Here is a 19,135-nt window from a genome sequence, read left to right as displayed (position 1 = left end):
AAGTCCTCCATCCCAGGCACGGGCATCTTAATTCAGGACATGCCTCAAATAAAGGGGCATGTCCTGCAAAAACTAGAACTTTTTAACTTGTAAAAATTACAGGTTTCACTCCAAATACCAGCTCTGAATGTAAATGTGTATGTTTGAGGTACTATTTGTATGTGCCATGCTATGCTGCTGGGACAACAAATAAGTGCAAAACCACTGTGGGCAACACAGATTAACTGCATGGGGGTTACAGATGGCATACAGAAGGGAACTCTTCAAACAAAATAGCCCAAGGACGTCTCGGCATGGCACCAGAGCCTAATAGCAATTTATCAGTTTGGTCATCCTGCTGAGAAGTTTTTCTTTAGGTTTCCTTTCAAACAATTCTTTCCTTACTTTTTTCCAACATGGTTTATGCACCAGATTCTGTTGCCTTTTATCTCCCTCTCTTTCACTGTATTTTTCCAAATACATTTTCAATGAGATTCCAGAAGAAAAACGTCCTCTTTTTATGACTGAAGTCAGCTGCACACTGTTCCATGTGAATAAACTGTTCACCACACACATTCAAAATAAAAATCTATTAAATAAAAACTTCCATGAGAAAGAAAATAACACAGGTATCTGTCTAAAAACAGCTACCATCTTCTACAGTTCAGTTTTGAAAGAAAATGCTGCTTATAACCTACAGCCAACCTCAGTCACTTCCTGGACTGGGGCTTTGTTTGGGTTATAGCCAGTGAACTCCTAACAGCTTTTCAGACACCTCCCAGCGATTTGGGGTCTGGGCTTTTATACTAAAAGCAAGAAGAGATGTGACTAACAACAGATGCCAGGCAGTAAAAAGGAAATAAGTTGACACATCTTTTAGAGTCACTCTTTTAGTGACAAACAGCTTTCCTTTCTTGAGTCTAAACTTTAAATCACAGTCTTTAACCTCCAGGAGAGGATTTTTATTATTTGTGGTGTAATCTCAATTCCTCTCAAATCTGTTCCACTTTGTGGGTCTAGTCCTCAACGTCTGTACTGCAATTCCCCTTTTCCCTTCAGTGCACGAGGAAGTGTTGGGGGGGCTGGTAAGAGACAGGCTGGAGCTGTGCAGAGGGTGTGATTCATTCCTGCCTTAATTTAGCTTTACTTCATTGATCTTTACTTCTGCTGACTTGGTTTAGATTTTAAGACGTACTTTTTAAAAACTGTAGAGAGCGTTCCCAAAAACGGATAATTCTCTGCTATTGTAATTTATAATGGAATAATTTATGTGCAATAATGACAATCAACAGGTATAGAGCTATTAATGAAGTTCTCATTCACTTAAGTTTACAATATGCAAATACTTCATAAAAAACAACACTCAATTAAGACTGTAAGAAACTCATTACTGACATTAGTGAGGTCAGGATTTCACCTTTGACTTTTGATAAATATTCCACTGAGTTATTAGGCTGCCAGAAGGACATTAGTGTTTATGTGTTAGAAATGGTGCACTAGTGAGTTCATTGTATGAGACACATCTTGGATAATTATGTATACTTTAAAAAGATCACTCTATCCCAAGTCTTAAAAAAACCTCAAGTCAACAGAAGTTGTTAGGATGTAGAAACAGTACATTTGTCATAGCTCTAAAATCAACCTGCACTGACTGTGTCGCTCTCCTTTCAGACATGAGATTTTTCATTCAATAGTTCTGTTGCCAAATGGAGTCATATGTCTAAACATATGTGCAGCGGAAATAAATATGTGTTGAAGAAATAAAATCAATTTATTTTGTGTACTCTTACCACTGCACCAAAACTGTGACTGGTAAAAATCAAATCTTGTTTACTGGACAATTAAGTTTTGTAATTTTTTCCTGTGTATCTTTGGCATTTCAGTAGGTTCACTATATAGTTTGGAATCACTTTTGAGTTTATTGTGTGATATTTACCTTCTCCAAGTGTCCTCTGCAGCAAGTCATGTTTTGCTTGAAGTTTTGTGATGAGATTGCTACCTTCCAGATATTCTCTGAATTTCTGTAGAGATGCAGATTAATCTATTACTATGCATGACACATAAATTCCAGGAACTTCTGGATAATGTTTACTTAAGGTGTTTGGTCTGCATCACATGACTGAGGAAGCAACCAACATACCATGAAATAGAATTGCTCTGTTTCCTGCTGGTTAGCTCTTCTTTTTGCAATGCTAGGCTTACTCAGGTATGTCTCAGAGACTGTTGACTTCACAGACTCTGTTGAGCGACTATGCTGGAAACACTCTGACACATCATAATCTTCAATGGTGACCATATCTTGTATTGTCTGCAGGGTAGCCTCTGTTGTTTTCTTAACCTGGTATTAAAAAGCAGAGTTTGCCAAATGCCAGGTAATATATATATAACATACATGTTCATATATACATCTCTTTATATAGGAACAGCTTAGAAAGGAAGCTCATTACTCACAGTAACTCTCTGGAACACTCCCCCAAACTGATGTGTAAATGTGAAAAGTTAGGTGTGCTAGAACAGATATCTATGTAGGTATCCTATCTAGTTCTCTCCTTTATCATGGTCTAACACAAACACAGATATACCCTTGTGCTGGCTTTGTAGTGCACTCAATAAATTGACTGAAATTGGAATTGAAGTGTGACATGATTTGATCAAGGTCCTTAATCTGGGAGGCAATAGAAATGATACAGTACTCTGGAGGGCCAGCTCTCCTAAATGTGGTCAATGTGTTATACTGAATATGTACATCCAGGAGCCTGGATCTGGTCAGAACAATGAGATCTGCTAAGAAAAAAATCTGTGACCCCGTACTGCGCCATGTTATGATGAGGGGCACAGTGATGTTTAGACTGCAGAAGTGGAATACATTGTTGACAGAGAGGGCTCGAGAAGGAACAATTTACACCAGACTGCCAGCCCATCCTATGATCTAAGGAGCACCACTGCTCATAGTGGAAACCCGGGCGTGGATGCTATGGACGAGGGATGCAGTTTCCACAGTGCAATAAAGTGACTGGTAGGATTCTCAAGGATGTCATTTACTTCCCAGTTCTGCTTCAGATAAGAGTCTCTAGTAGGGTCAACCAAATCATGGACACTTCTACACACAACTCCAATACAGACAAATATCCCTCCTGCAGCTGTCAAACATGACTTCTCTCCCTATGCCCTTGCACCTCATTTCACTGAAAGAAATAATCTCTCTTCTTCCATTTCTGTAACCTTCAGAGACTTTTTGAATGCAAGTTTTTTTTGTTTTTTTAAAGACTACTGTACATGTTTCATGGACATTAATACTTTGTTTTAGACGTCCAACATGCAAACTAGAATGAGAAAAACTGGCATCTTGAAAACTTATCAGTTAAGTATATGAAAAAATTAAATTATTTCTATGTTTTCTTTTAGGAACTGATTCTCATGTAAACTGAAAGACTTTAACACTGCCTTGACTGTGATAAACATGCATTTTATTTCCACTGCCAGAGCATGGGAAAGATAATAGCATTTTTTTCCCCCCATATTTTACAAAAAATGCATTTTATTTTGCTAGGTGAGCTGTTCCCATCACAGGCATTAATAAGTCATGTTTGTAAATAGCTGTAGCTGACAGCATAAGAGATCTTGACTCAGCTACCACAAAAGACAATTCAAATTCCTTTGTACTAGAGAAGTAGAAAGTTGAGGACTGGACAGAAGGTGGTCACAGACAATAACTGTTCTCAGTGGCTTTCTATTCACATTAATTTAAAAACATGTGCTCTAACAAGTTTACACTGAAGCATCTGCAAAACATGGAACTCAGTAATGTGACTATATGTACAGGTAAAAGACAAAGTTTCCAAACCTCTGTAAAGAAGGTGAGGATCTACCTTAGCATATATGCCATTATTTGATTTTTAAAATTAAAACCACTTACACAGATTGGAGCCACTTCAGGGTCATTTACATGCTTTTGGCAAGGTAAAAAACACTGTACCTTCCTGCAAATTATGTTCAATGCTTAGCCCTTGTACACATAGGTCTTACCTCCTCATTTTCAATTTTGAGTGTAGCCAATCGTGACTGTAGTTGTTGATACCTAAGCATAAGCTCTGCTTGCACAGTTTGCTGGGCAGTGACCTGGCAAACCTAACAAAGAACCAAAAAGAGCGGTAAGATGCAAGTAATTAAAAAAAAAAAAAAACCAAAACAAACAGTCGAGTCTTTGGTCGCTCTTCTTAAAACTAGGTGAATTCCTACCAAAGCTATTAAAACTTAATAAAGTAGACAACAAAATGTGCCCATCTAAATTTAAAGTCTTTATGTGCTATAAGGTGTGGAAGTATGTACTACAGCTTATGAATAAAGAGCACAGCCTTTTTTGTATGTCTGCTTTTCACTGCTTTTATACTACACAGGAATGCAAACCCCAAAGTTACCCTCAGAAAAAAAAATATGTACATGGGTCATTTTGAATTCCGCTTTGCTACTGGCCTTTGGTGTAGCAGAAAAGGGCACAGCTGGGACACCCAGTATGCTTAAAATCTCCAGATGATAAAATGGGGGAAGAAGAAGGGGAAAAGACTGCATGGCAGCACGAGTAATTTGGAGCGGCTCTGTAGCTGCTGTCAAATAGCACCCACAAACTCTGATGTGAGTGATGCAGGTAGTAAAGGCATAAAGTCACTGCTTACACTGGTGCTGGGCTGAGCACAGGCTGGCCAACAAATTTACAGTCATTATGAGTGACACAATACAGTAACATTTAACAGTTTTTACATGAGAACTTTAAAGCAACAGACAGTGCTGCAAGCTTTGCAAAATGTGACTGCTGGTCCACTGACTTTTGGGTAGCTTTTACCAAACTCTTTGTAGAAGGGTTTGGAAAATGATAAATTCTCTATCCTGGTATACAGAAACAGTCACTGTGGGGATACTTGTCAGTGTACAGACCTCATCACCCATATGAGACTGGAACTCAAATTTCATTGGTGGACAAAAAGCAGTGGGGTACATTTCCATGAATCTCTGCTTGTCACTGCGTGGCTCCAAGCTGTCAACTGCATTTTCAATGATGTCTAATCCCTCATGCCTGGAAGTTTCAAGGTTATACTCTGCAGAAAGGTATGTTCTTAGGGCTCTGTTCAGACTAGCATGGTATCCAAGATCACAACACTAAAAAAACAACAAAGGGAAAAGAAAACAAATTTAAAAGGAAGAACGCCATTCCAATATCACAATCCTGAAACTGTCACTAAAATTTTCTGTCCTGAAATTTTGCTATCTTTGAAGTATTTAACAAAATATCTTCTAAATTAAAATACACTACTGGGGTCAGGACAGTTAAGTATTTAGTATCCTCAATCTGTTGCAAAGATTAATGGACAGTTTTAGAACAGAGATCAAGTGTACATGTGTGACAGTTTGCTTATCAGATACAGAAGTGCAGGCACTGTATTTACATCAGTAAAGTCTAGGACTCCACACACAACTGGGCTTTTCAGTATCAATAGCATCTGTAAGCCCTGAATCACCTATTTAAATCCACTCTATCATCTAAGTTAATGACAGCAGCAAAGTGGACCTGAAGCAATTCCTGCTTACCATGCCTGTGCCCAAAGAAAAACCTCCACAAAGACTGTGAGCATAAGCAATCCACCTAAAATGCTTTTTGATACAACAGGAAGGGTTTAACATCTTTTCCCAATTGTGAAAATGTATTTAACGTAAACACTTATTTCCCATGTTCATAAAGAGCCAGCAATGTACATCATGTTACTAAATGCACAAAGTCATAATTTATGTCTTTTTTTCTTGGATAAAATGGAATGTAATTGAAACTTAATTGGTAAAACATAAAGTTGTGTTTGTTCTTGAATTTTAAATACTCCCAGCTGCATTATTCATGTTCCATTAATATTTTAGAGAACTGCTGAATATATTTTAAAAATGTCATAGCAGTACCATACCAACTGATTGTTTCCTTACACTGTAAATACCTCAGTTCCTGCTCAACGAGCCTCCAGGTAAGGGGAGATGTCACCTCATCAGTGGTACATCAGATTGCTAACAGCTGCATACAAAGCAGCACTTTATTCAAACGGCTGAGATCTGCCCCAAGCAGATGAGATCTGCCTGGCCAGAGCAGTCACAGCACTCTGCTTTAGGGACTCTCTGAGTCCCCAGCCACTCCTCGGTGCCCACCCACAGCCTGAAGTCATCCCTCCCTGCAGGACTCCAAGGTAACTATGGGAGCTAGGTAAAGAAGCGGTTTGGATTCAGTCCTCTGTAGCCTATATGCATACATGCATTGTTATTATCTGAGTACCTCCCTCACAGCTATTACAAACCCCACAGGACTCATGGGATCACATTCCTCTCCCTTTCCTCTTACTTGAAAAAGGAGAGAAGTGGACAAGGGAGGGAGACAGACCTACAGCTGTAAACATTACAGGAAAAGAGCTTTTAACCTATTTCCCATACCAAAACCTTAGTGTAGAAGGGAATGAAACACTTGACACCTTGACTTAGGTAGGGTAATTACTAGTGATGGAGCTGCTCTCTGAAATCTAACAGAGAGCTGTTTTATTCTCAAAAATGCTTCCAGAAAGACTGTTTTCACTCCTAGCAAGTACTCCAGGTAGTGACTGCAGATGGGACAGTGGCTTTCCGAAAAAACAGATGCTGAACCATTCAAAGAAAATGAAAAAGATGTCATGTTCAATCAAACAGACGTATGTTAACCTCGCTCTTTTTCATTTATAAAATGGAATATTGTGTTACTAAAACAGCCATACGTTTATACTAAAGTGCATCCATATTTCAAAGAACACCAGCCTCAAAAATACTGTTTCTAAAAGGAAAAGTCTCTTGGTGTTTTTCTCTTGTTCTATGTCAAATCAAATCTCATATTTAATTTGCTATCTTGGATGAAAAAGACAGATTAAAAGTGCTGATAAGAAAGTGAATTGGGACAGCTGTTTTATTTCATGTGCATTAGTTTCAGAGAGACCTCATGGAAGATTAAACTGAAAAGGAATTAGGAATAGAGGGCATTGCCAGGTTTAGCATTGCCAACTACCCATGTGTTACAAAACTACAGCCTGAATTTTGGCTCTAGTGGATTAATCTGAGTATTACTAGAAATCTTACTGATTTACAATTACAGCTGTGTGAGTTTCTGATGCACCTTTTTTGCAAGCTGGAATATAAGAAAGATTGCAGCCTTTATGCTGTGACACAACTTCATTGTTTAACCCTTAATCTACTCACTGTCACCACGATCATCTCTGGCAAGTGATGACAGCTGAACAAGGTAACAAATACAGTGTCTCAGACGAGAAGAGGATTTTTCAAATGAAGCAGAGTATCCTGCCAGGCTAAGGCATTTGCTTGCAATGCCAATGCCAGCAGAGAAAATAAAAATTAAATGCGGATCCTGAACTAATGCCTTATCACAAGTATCTCTTTGAATGGAATTAAAAACATCTGAATTTGAAATTTTGCTTCAATTACTTATGTAAAAATATAATTTGTATGAGGGAAGTTATTTTTTAAAAGCAAAACTAAACACTCAGTCATCACAACTCTTACTTCTGCCAGACCATAGCCCACTTTCCCCAAAATCTGGAGACTCATAACTGGGACACAGCTCTGTCATAGTATCAACTCTTGGCTACCCAAAAAGAAATGTCCTGGTTTAATCTGCTGTAAAGATGGTTTAGATAAGACAGTTGTCTTTAATGGGGACAGCGCTTCTGGTATTTGCTCATTACTTAGGTCAGAAGTTTAAGGTATTTCCACTAGACTGCCATGCCACCAGGACCACATTGCCTCTGACCACACTTGGAAAAATTAATCATCAACCTTTCTGATGTTGCAAAAAAGTATATATGTATGCAGTCAGACACACAAGCGCATGTATTTGCATGATTTTCAGGAAAAATCAGTAGATTTGTGGAAAGACTTCTACAGTTCAAATAAGCAACCTCACTGTTAGCCAAAACAAACATGAGTGTTAAAGGTTCACTTGCCAACACACCGAGCGTACAGCCAAGGTGGTCATCTACCTATGGATCTGCTACTGGTCAATGGGCAAGAGAGATGAGATGGCACTTCGTGCAGTAAGACATGAAGATGAAAAATAACAGAATGAAGTCAGAGACCACGAATTTGTTTGCCTTCCTGGATTCATAAAGACTTTTGGTTGGGCAAAATGAAGGGAGATGAGTGATGCATTTGGGATATGTGTGAAAAATTAATTTTGTAATTTGCATTTTATTCTTATTTGAAATGAAATCTGAAGCAGTCTCAAGAGCATTTACTGCCTTTATTGTACCCCAGAGTATATTTAGGCTTGAACAAAACAAACTGCAGTGCTTAGCACAGAGCTTCAAACAAACCAAGCTGCTCTTATTTCATTTAATTTTGTTTCAGGAATAGTAATGAAATTCTAATGTCAATGGAGAGAGGAATTAATAAAAAAGGCCTTAATCTCTGAATAAGGCACTTTCTAAGTATTCTGTTACACAGACATCTACATTCAAATCAAAGGTATCTAAGGGTACATACCATATTTATGAGGACTTATGTAATAGACTGTGAGCTGCACACACTTTACCCTAGTTTTAAACTTGGGTTTATGAATGATTAATAAAGAACCTTTACAGAATAAATCAAGTTCACAACAGCTAAATGTTCCTTAACTTTTTAACGATCCAAAGCATGCATACTGCAAATACAGATTCAGAAACTCCATTTCAAGAAAGACCAACACATTAATATTTTATTTATTTCAGCAGCAGAACTACAGTAAAGTTGTTTTGATCACTATTTCCTAGTATTTATCTTCAGATCAGAAAAATGTGCAGTAAATCTGAAAAAGGGTCCTTACCTTCCTCTTAGACAAATTTAATGAATATAAATGAGTAAAAGCATGTGCCATATGGACAGAGGCTGGCACAAACAGCAAGATTAGCCGCAGTATAGTCTGTTGTTCCTCTGAAACTCAAAATCTTAAAAAAATTCTACATATTAGGTGAAGCTTATTTAATTCAGCTAATCTTCACTGTTTTTACAGGTACAAATAAAGAAAATAACTAATTCTATCCTCCACCTTAATTAGATCCCACTCTAGTCAGCAGAGAAGAAATCTTTAACAGAAAATTCAAACTCCTCTAGTACAATACAATATGCAAAGGACAGAAATAAATTGTGCATATCAAATCCTGTTTACCTCTCTGCTTCTTTGCAAATGTTGGTCTCACCCCTCAGCTCACTAAATGCATTAAATCATCCAGCTAAGACTCCAGCAATATCACATATTATAGACATCCAGCTTTTATCACATGAGCTTAAAATGAGCTATATCATAATTTTAAGTCAGAAGCATTGATCTCTGTTAATGAAATGACAGTGTTGAACAGTAATTTAGGATTTTCCATATAAACCTCCTATATGGAAAATGCAGCGAAAAATAGTTGGTTTTTTTTTTTTTTTTAAATGAGTGGTTCCATCATCCTCCCCAGCCTTGCTAGAAAAAAATTTATGGAGCATTTTATTACGTTATTGCATGTATTTATCCCATTTTCATTAGACATATTTTTCACTAACACAGGAGAACATTCAATTTCATTTATGGGAAACACCAACAGCTTGGTGAGTTCTAAATTATTCCATGTTAACTGGAATTCAAACACAGAGTAATTCCCTTCTGTACAGGTAATGAGAGAGAGCTCAAGGAAGCACAGAAGACAGGCTAGCAAAGCAGGACAAAATAGAAAGGGCAATGAACGAAATTGCCACCACTGCTCTGAGAAGTCCAAACTGCACCATGACGTGAACAGATTTACAGAATGAGGTAGTCTTAACTGTTGTAACATATGGCCAATGGGAAGCTTGTCTCACATTCCAATGATGTAACTTCAATGCCCTGCCAAGACTCTTACATTTACAGAAAGAGTTTCCTTTGTCAAGTGGCAAACACTCGTGTCTAAATACCAATGCTTTCACAGCATATTCTGATTAAATACAAACGTCTGAAAGACACTTCATTTAAACAAGCTCACAACTGGATTATATTAGCTCTGAAGCAAATTCTGGTTGCACATGTTTACAGCCTACTCTTACGAAACAGCGATGCAAAGGGCAGCTAGACTTTCCATTTAAATTCCTTAGGGAAGAGTAATTTCTCAAGCCATTTTGCCAAAAGAACGTTATTGTGTACATTGGTCCATGGGCTTCAAAAGGATAGGCAGAGTAGATAAAATTTTCCTTTGTTACTAAATATGGTAGAATGCCTATTTTTATTAAAGACCAGTAGTTAGGAAGCTCTAGTCTTCATGGCTGTGTAAATACCTTTACATACACTAACTCCAATGAGTGTTGGCTCTGTGTGTGCATGGACAGAAAGCTTCACTTCTCTTCCCCTCACAATTCTTTGTAAAACTCCAGGCTTGTGGTTCCTCCCCTCAGTTTTCATTGCTACAGAATCCTTTGTGGACATCACTGAAGTGGATAAGAATCAGATGCATTTTCCAACTTGATAAAGTTTTGACCAAGCAGAAACACACACTAGAGACAATTCTCTGAGAAATGTGAACTCTGAAAGGGAAGGCAGGAGAGGTGAGAAAATGAGCATCTATCCAGCTTCTGAAGAGGTGAGGGTGCTGGAAACAAAAAGAAAGGGACCTTTCCTTCCTTCCTGGATCCAAAAAGAATTCATGAAGTTTAATTGTATGAGACATGCCCTAACTACTGACCAAAAATCTGTCATCCTTCAAGCTATAGCAGAAAATCATCCGTTAGGTAGGGTCAACTTCTCACTTGCGGGGCACCCCAGCAGGTACACGGGTTGTCCTTTATTATCTGCCCTAATCATCCACATATAGGTCCTGGTTAGTGCTTTCACTGCCTGGGTAGCCTAGATGGGTGGAGCAGGTTGTGCAAGTGGATGGATACAGATTAGACAAGGACAGGCCACAGAATAAACCAGAAAAAATCAGGAGTAAACATGCAGAATCAACTAGGAAAGGAATAAAAGAGATACTGAAATAGAGACGGAAAGAAATACTGATAACGCAAAAAAGATTAATTCCCATCTTTTATAGGAAAGAAAGAAATTGAACAAAACCATTTGAAAGGGAAAGGTTTTAGCAAAATCAGGCAAGATTTCATAAATGATAGAAAAACTAGAAATGACAAAAAAACCTGACTATTAGTATTTAGATGACAGATAATAAAACAGGTATATGCAGCTATTTTAGTCCATTAATCTCAAGAAAGCATTTTTCCCTTTCTCTGTGAAGCTTTGCTTCTCCAGTCAGTAGAAATGAGACACTTGTCAAGTTCTGTATTAATTTATTCTACTGGAATCCAGAGCTGTATATGAATGTTGTTTACTACAGTAAGTAACATACGCTACTGTTGCAGGAGCAAGCATATTCAAATATCTAAAATTTCAAATGGGCCACAGAGGTGGACCCACCAAGCTATTTAACCCTACACTGCAAGGGAATGAATGTTCTGGGGTTTGTGTTCACTGTCTCTGTATTTCCTCTATTACATATGAAGTCAGCTTACAAAGAGGGTGAGATGTGATAAGGGTGCAGGCTGCTCCCTTTCCATCATGTAAAAATGTCAGTAAAACAGGAGTCTAAATGCTGGCACAAGTCAACATTAGTGTATAACCTCATTCTTCTAGGATGTTCTCATACAAACAACTTACTGAAAATAAGTAATAAGTTTGTTGACAGTATAGAGTACAGGATTGATTGTGTCTGTTCTTCAAACTGCATGAAGTAAGAAGCTACTACATGTATGATACAATGACTAAATGAATGAAACAAAAATTTTGAAAACATGGAAGAAATTGCTTCTTTTGAATTAAATACAATTAGATGACTACTTAAGAAATTTATCTTGTAAAAAATATTTAGATCCCAGAGATCCTACATAACAGAAACGTTGTATTTTCTAGTGACACATGGGGAGCAAACACAATGTTCAAAATTTAAAGGAATGGGTTCAGCATCTCACTGGCACTTTATTTTGTGGAAATAAGGGAAAAACTGGTTGTATCATACAATATTACAAATAACAAGTGTACTGTAGGCAATCCATACCACTAATATATTCCCTTTAAAACTGAAAAAAAGTATTACTCCTGAACAAAATAAATGTAAGTACAAATGTGCCAATACTTACATCAATTAAATCCGAAAGGTCGTGAATATAATACTTGAAAACAGAAGCGTTAGTTGCTTCAAGGGTGAGCAGGTATTCATTACGGGCCTTAATAGATTTCAGCTTGTTTTCAGAATATTTAGCTTGACGCTAGGAAAGACATTGTATATTAATGTATTTTAATTAAGTCATTTTTGGTATGCAGCAGAAATCGTAACAATTCAAGCACGCATTCCTAGTAACAAGAAGGCATCTTAATTTAGAGCCTGTTAGATATACAACAAATATAAAACAAAGTGAAAACTTAGTATTTTGTTTCAAATGCGACAAACTTTATAGCAAGAATTATATTGGGAATGAAGTCTTCCCCTCTCTGAACTGAAGCTATGTCAAGTTATCTATAACCCACTGCTAGTTTATTATGTGTACCTTGCTTACTTTTATTTCCCAGCTGGATTTCTCTGTCTAATATCATGCCAAAGAATGTCAGAAATGCACTGAATTTATTTCAAATGAAGCTAAATAAAAGGATTATTTACTTTTTCCTTCATTTTTTCAATCTTTTTCACAGAGCTCCGTCTCTGGTGCCTTTCTTCTAGTCGAATATGAAAAACAGGGTCTCCTGACCTCCCAATCTGTTTTTCTTCTTGCTTCTCTGCCTCCTTCAGTTTGCTTTCTGCACTGATGCTTTCTGCATGATACATGTGGTATGTTTTCATGACCTGCAAAAGGCAAGAGTCAAAGGAGAATTGGAGAAAATTAAAATCTAATGGTATCTACAGAAAAATCACAGGGTCTTTGAGCAAAATGTTGACTTACAAACATGGATCTTGGGTAAGTTTCTTTGCCAGAGGAGTTTGAGAATTTTGGTTGCATTTTTCTTTTCTAATTTATTTAACAGTATTTCAAATATGGAATTTTTCTTTCATTTCTCTGACAGGAAAGAACAAAAACCATTCTTACTAGATTTCAGTATTCTTGTCTTAAGCAAAAATTAAAATAATGAGCAATAAAACTAAATCTGTGTCAGTACCAAATCTAGCTGATATATAACCATTTTATTGGCTAAGTAACATCTTGGCTGTGGACACTGAATGTTTGAAAGAAGAAGGATCCCTTCAGCAGTGAGGAAAGGGGAAGGAAGGAGAGGGAATGGGAAGCTTTAGCCTGGGAACAAATCCCCAGAGAGCGGGATGCTTGTCCATGGCCTGGAAAGAAGTGTCTGCACACTGCACAGCCAGCAAACTGGGCCCGATGTAAACCCAGAAGAGAAATGAAGAAAGAGCTGCCTGATCCTGAGTTGTGAAAATGTTTTCCCCATAGACCCAAAGGCATCTTTCCTCTACACCCGTGCTGAGTCTGCAGCTGAGAGAGATTGGGTTGCCAGTATGCAAATACACACTTGCACAGGCCACAAAGAGGAAAAGGGACTGGTTTAGCTCAGTCCTCCTCTTCTTCAAGCAAGAAAAACCTCAGCCTGAATGCTGCATAGTGTACGGCAATCACAAAACCCCCACCTCTGCTGGGTAGGGCTGTCTCTGCCCACTTCCACCAAAGGAAGTGTCTTTCTGCCTTCCCCAGTCTTTTGTTGTTTGTTTCTTAGTGTTGCTGTCTTTAGAGCACTGAACAAAGCAGGAAGGCATACTCAGGCAGCCAGAGGCCTCCTCTCTTCTTCTAAAGGGTGCCAGAGCTCTCACCAGCAGATATTATCTTTGGGTGGAGGCCATGCAAACCATTCACATCTCGAAGGACACACAGGCAGGGAAGAATCAAACCAGCTGCTTGTGTGACCCATGGAGGAGACAGTCAGTTTTGGGAGGCTGCCTTGAAATATTCCCTTGAGAGAGTGTTTTTTTTGTAACTGAGTAGTTAGGCCAGCCCAAGGAGTGGCAAAACAAGGAACACTACAGCTAGATATTACAAATTCACTACAGCACATCTTGGCATGGATCGGCACAAACCAACTGCACATCATGCCAGTGGGTGTCTGAACTGATGCTTATTTCAAGTCCTGCACAACAGAAAGACAGACATTTTCAGCAAGATGCAATTTTGCATAACAATGCATGTTATACACCATAACTGTGTATGCCACTACTCAAGACTGATGCCACTGATATTAAAAATAAAACAGGCAACTCTTCTCCAGCTTCCTGTAGTAAGGTAAAACAGCTGGAGACAAGCACAAAAAAGTGGCCGTTTTTATTTTAAGAAACATATGCTTATAGCTCTGTGGTGGAAAAAATCAAGCTGCCTGGAGCGGGACTTAGTGTTATTGCTGCTGCTCCTCTGTAGCACACTGTGCTCCAAAGGCCTGAGCAGAATGCAGAGCTCCTTGCCCAAATACTGCCTACATCCACTGGGAACAGTCGCTGCCCCACCAGCTCACATGTGCACGGATGAGGCAGAAAACAATCCCAGAGACAAACAAAGCTGGGTTAGGAAGAGAAGGCAAGCCCGCAGGGCTGAGGTCTGCAAGGTTCCCAGTTTAACCAAATAGCATATTCAGTCTCCTATATCCTGCACTGCTCCACAGGCACTCTTAAAGTTGTCGATAATCAGTACCCAGGGAGTTTAACTCATACAGCCACACAGAAACAAAAGAATTACTGCAAAGAGAAGTGGACTTGTAAAAGAAATGGTTTTTAAAATAAAATGGAGAAGCACAGAAAGTGATAGGGCTCTTATTAAAATGACAGGGAAAAGAAATTAAAAGCAAGGTCCCTTTTCCCCAAAATTCCCTTTTCTTTTGGCCTTTCTATTCAAATTTTTAAGTGTTTCTTTACATAAGGCTAGAGGTGTTTGCTTTTATTTTTTATCTTTTGCTCTGTGTCATCTCTAGAGACACTGATTTCTTCTCTATGGTGACCAGTGACAGGTCCTGAGGGAATGGCCTGAGGTTGTCAGGGGAAGTTTAAATTGGGTATTAGAAAAAGGTTCTTCAACCTGAGGGTGGCTGGACACTGGAACAGACTTCCCAGAGAAGCAGTCACAGCACCAAGGCTGACATAGTCCAACAAGTGTTTGAACACTCTTGGGCACACAACATCGTTCTTGGGGATGGTCTTATGCAGGGCCAGGAATTGGACTCAATGATCCTTGTGAGTCCATTCCAACTCAGCATATTCTGTGATTCTGTATCAAATATATCTCAAAGTTTTCTTAATCTCAAAGCACCTAAGCTGTGAAAAAAGGATTTGTTCTACTTGCCAAAAGCAGTAAGCATTGAAGTTTTTAAACAGACTAGCAACTAGACATAAATGTCCTTCTGCAGTGGTGGACACTTCAGCTTGCCTCCTTGTTTAAAGAAGCACTCCTTGAAGGAGTACCAGCGTATCACTGCTCTCACCAATGTCTCCACACTGACTCCACTAGCTTCACATGATCGAGGAGTATTTCTTCCTTTCACTTCTTACTTACAGCACATCCTACCAAATCCAGCGTGTCTCACTCCACACTGATTGAATGGCTTTTGTGGGAGAACTACATGAAACTCATAGCCTTTATGGGGAACCAAGACATCTACTTGAAATCCAAGTTCTCACAACAAACTCTGCGCAAATTCTTGGTATAAATGGTTTCCTAAATAACAAAAAAAAATAAAAATAAGTCCTCTCTCTGTATTCACAGGGCTGGAAATAAATCAGTCAGTCAGTCAGTCAGTCCTACCCAAGCCTCACTGGCCTAGGAATCAATACAGACTCAGTAAAGAGCAGTGATCTTTAGAGGTCACTGCTTTAGAGATCACTAAAGAGCTGAGCCTATGCATGTGACTCCTGTCCAGGTTTTTATACTGATAGCGCTGCTTATTTGCTTATGTCATGCACTAGTGACATCATTGTTTTGCAAGCCACCTGGGAAAACTTTTTCATGATTTTTCAGCCTTTTTCATGTTGTGTCAATGCTTTTTTAAGAGCTGATATTGCAGCAGCTGAACTTAATTTGAGAAAGTATTAGAGACATGTATGGAAAAATAAATGGGAACAAGCTAGGGAGTTGGCTTCCAAGTATTTCAGTGCATACTTCTTCAACATTAGCTTAGAATTTGCAGGCTAAGTTGCATATATGATTCTTTCCCTTAACACTATGTCATCATTTTCCCTTGGAGTTTTTAAGACTGTAAGATATTATTAAACACAGAGACAGGCTTTCCTAAATGGACTTATTTGATGAAAAGTTCTGAGATTTGTAGGTTTCTGACCTGTGAACATGCAACAGATTCACAGATATACTATTCAAACTATGAATAATCTCATGAAACAAGTAATGTTTCTCAAATGTCCACCAAACTGTTGAACTGACAGACCATCCTGTGAGAGTATCCATCACTGAACTGACTTTTGTTAGTCTCCAAAGTGCTTATTGATCAGCCATCAAGTATCCACTGAAAAAAGAGAGCAAGGCTGTAATTTTGCAGATGCTGAACTGTCATAATGATATTTGCTGCATTTATCCACTGTAGTGAACCAGCATTGTTAAATGCATACTAGTACCTTTCTAAAATTAAATATTGAGTTTATCTGCTATTAATTTAGCAGGTTTATTCTGCTGACCCAGTGATGTAAAATATGTATTTCTGTCAGATGACTGAGTCAGACTACAAGCAGATGAAAAAGATTATGCAACCCTAACTATGTACTCTCACATTTGTAGGTGACAGACTGTTCACTTAGTAGTGTAAACATCTCAATTTGTGTGCCAAAGATTCAGCATCATCATAAGAGCTCAGCAAATAGACTTAAGGCAGAAGATAGTATTTATCACAAGGAAAGGCACACCAGAGTACATTCTTAGATAATTATTTTATTTAACCCCACAGCTATTATCTAGGGAAATCCATCAACAAGACAGTAATTAGTGCTGTACTTCTATGGGCTGTAAATTAAGAATGTTCCCATAGCAGGGGACTGGCTTTCCTCCTCTACACGCATACTTCTTTTCTAGAAAACTGAAACAAAGGCAAGACTGAAAGCTACAGAGTTAAAAGATATTGAAATTACTGTGTTACCATGTGCTTTATTTTTATAATAAAACTGCATAATTAAGAGCTTTTTCATAGTGTTTCTCAGGAAATAGGAACTTCCTGGAACAGCAGCTTAACCCCCATGCATTTATCATGTTTGAATTTAGAATTGTCTGCTAAGCTGTGAGTTCTTCTCAGAAGGTGAAGTCGCAAGGGCTTCATTAAATTAGGTTAGTTAGTGCTCTGCACAAGAAATAAGTAAAATCTTATGCCAATTTTACCACATCAGTGGCCTCTAGCAGTTAAGCAGGCTTGGTATGAGCTGTTGTCAGCATCCTGTTCGCTCACTTCCAAGCTGAACTCTGATGTAGTTTTAGGAATTACTACTTATATATTACTATCAATACAGGATTTCACCTTCTTAGATCTCTGATGTGCCACAGTGAACTGAACTTAACCTTTCGAAGAGAATTCAGATTCTGTGTTATTTTAGCAAAGAAAATCTGGCAGCAACTACCTAAAGAAATGAAAAGTCCAAGATTTTAAAGAGTAAGATAAGACAATGGAAAATGCAAGTGGCACAGCAACCCTGTCTTTTTTAACATCCAAGTTGCTTTGGACTCTCCCTACGTTTTCCTTTTTCTGAGAGCTTTACATTTGCATTGCTTGTGAAATGTATGATACCAGTAGGATTAATCTGGAAAGCCAAGAGGGAGACATGAAGACACAATTTTATGAAATGCATCGCTTTTCTCCATCATTTGCCGTCAGCCTTACCACTGGAACATCTCTTTATTTTTAGCAAAATTGTGACATTCCTGAGGTCTTTAGAGGAAATTTATGAATATGTCCTGACCCCTAAATAAGTCCAGTGAAGACCTCTCTCCAATACAAGAAAATGACTGCCCACCGTCTCTTTCCTATCGTTCCCCATCACTCATACTACTGCTATATGCCAGTGCTTGATCTGACAAGGCAATGTATTTTAGCTTCCCAGAGAAAGGGAAGAAGAGTTTGATTGGGGAGTTTTCTATATTGCAAAGGTGATCTATTGCAAGGTCAATAATCTGTTGTCTCCTTAACTCAACATGTAAGATTTCTAAATCAATCAGTTCACAAAACACTACAACCCAAACATCTTCCAGCTTTCAACTTTCCTTTCTGTAAATGCCATGAAAAACTCCTAACTGAGCTCCCCTTTCCCCATCCCCCTCACTCAAAAGGTACACCTCACTGTAGTTTCTATAGCTTCTATTCTTATCTAAAACATGGGACTGATTTCTGGCCTGCAGTGGCTGAAGGTGTGATAAGGAGAGGAGTAAGAGAGGAGTGCAGCTGCTGTGCTGCTGTAGGCCTGAAAATACTGACTGTCTGGCACAGCCATGGAGAAATCAGGCATAGTTGTAACTACTTGCCAGTCACAATTTACTGAACTTGCAAAGATACAAAGTGAAGCTTAGTTATTAAATTGTTTTTGGAATAATGTTTTCAGTGGTTTTAAAATCCATGCATAAAATACTGAAAATTGAAAATATAGTTTTAAAATGTGTTCTTATAAGTCATAAAACATTTTGAAAACCTATGTAATGTAGTATTTAAAAAAAAAAAACTTTACATAGGAGATGGAAAATCAGAAACAAATGTTTCCCTTACAAAATTCTGATTATTCCAGCAAATACGCCTGCTTTGTTCTTATAGTATCTTCTGAAGTTGTGGTTCACCTGCTTCTGTTCTTATTTTTTCAACAATCCCGTACATGAGGTGTAGTTTTAATGAGGACACCACAAGCCAAAGGCCTTAATTTACAGACCTTTGTTGTAAGATAAAGCATGATGAAAGAAATAACCAGATCATTAAACCTTCTTCATACACATTAAAGCTCTGCTAGTTGCCTCCCTCTCAAAGGCTTGAGAGGTATTTAAATTCCAATATGACATCACATTTTAAGTTATACTTCATGAAGGCACCTTTCCTTCCAAAGAAACAGAACTAAGCAGTAGGGAGAGACTTCAATATTAGTATATTACTCAC

General features: G+C 38.2%; 1 protein-coding gene across 2 annotated transcripts in view; it reads right to left on the bottom strand.

Moving 5' to 3' along the window:
- SRGAP1 (SLIT-ROBO Rho GTPase activating protein 1) overlaps positions 1-19,135 on the bottom strand; it is a 137,827-nt gene that overhangs the window by 35,090 nt on the left and 83,602 nt on the right. For both annotated transcript variants that reach the window (XM_062491168.1, XM_062491169.1), the window contains exons 5-10: positions 12,681-12,863; positions 12,163-12,291; positions 4,912-5,133; positions 4,006-4,107; positions 2,120-2,317; positions 1,916-2,000 (exon numbers count right to left, since the gene is read on the bottom strand). In XM_062491168.1, coding sequence (XP_062347152.1) covers positions 1,916-2,000; positions 2,120-2,317; positions 4,006-4,107; positions 4,912-5,133; positions 12,163-12,291; positions 12,681-12,863 — 919 coding nt within the window. The remainder of the gene's footprint in view (positions 1-1,915; positions 2,001-2,119; positions 2,318-4,005; positions 4,108-4,911; positions 5,134-12,162; positions 12,292-12,680; positions 12,864-19,135) is intronic.

Source organism: Cinclus cinclus, chromosome 4, assembly GCF_963662255.1.
Source record: "Cinclus cinclus chromosome 4, bCinCin1.1, whole genome shotgun sequence".
Taxonomy (NCBI): Eukaryota; Metazoa; Chordata; class Aves; order Passeriformes; family Cinclidae; genus Cinclus; species Cinclus cinclus.
The sequence above is the reverse complement of the archived record's forward strand: the minus strand, read 5'-3'. Positions and strand labels throughout refer to the sequence as shown.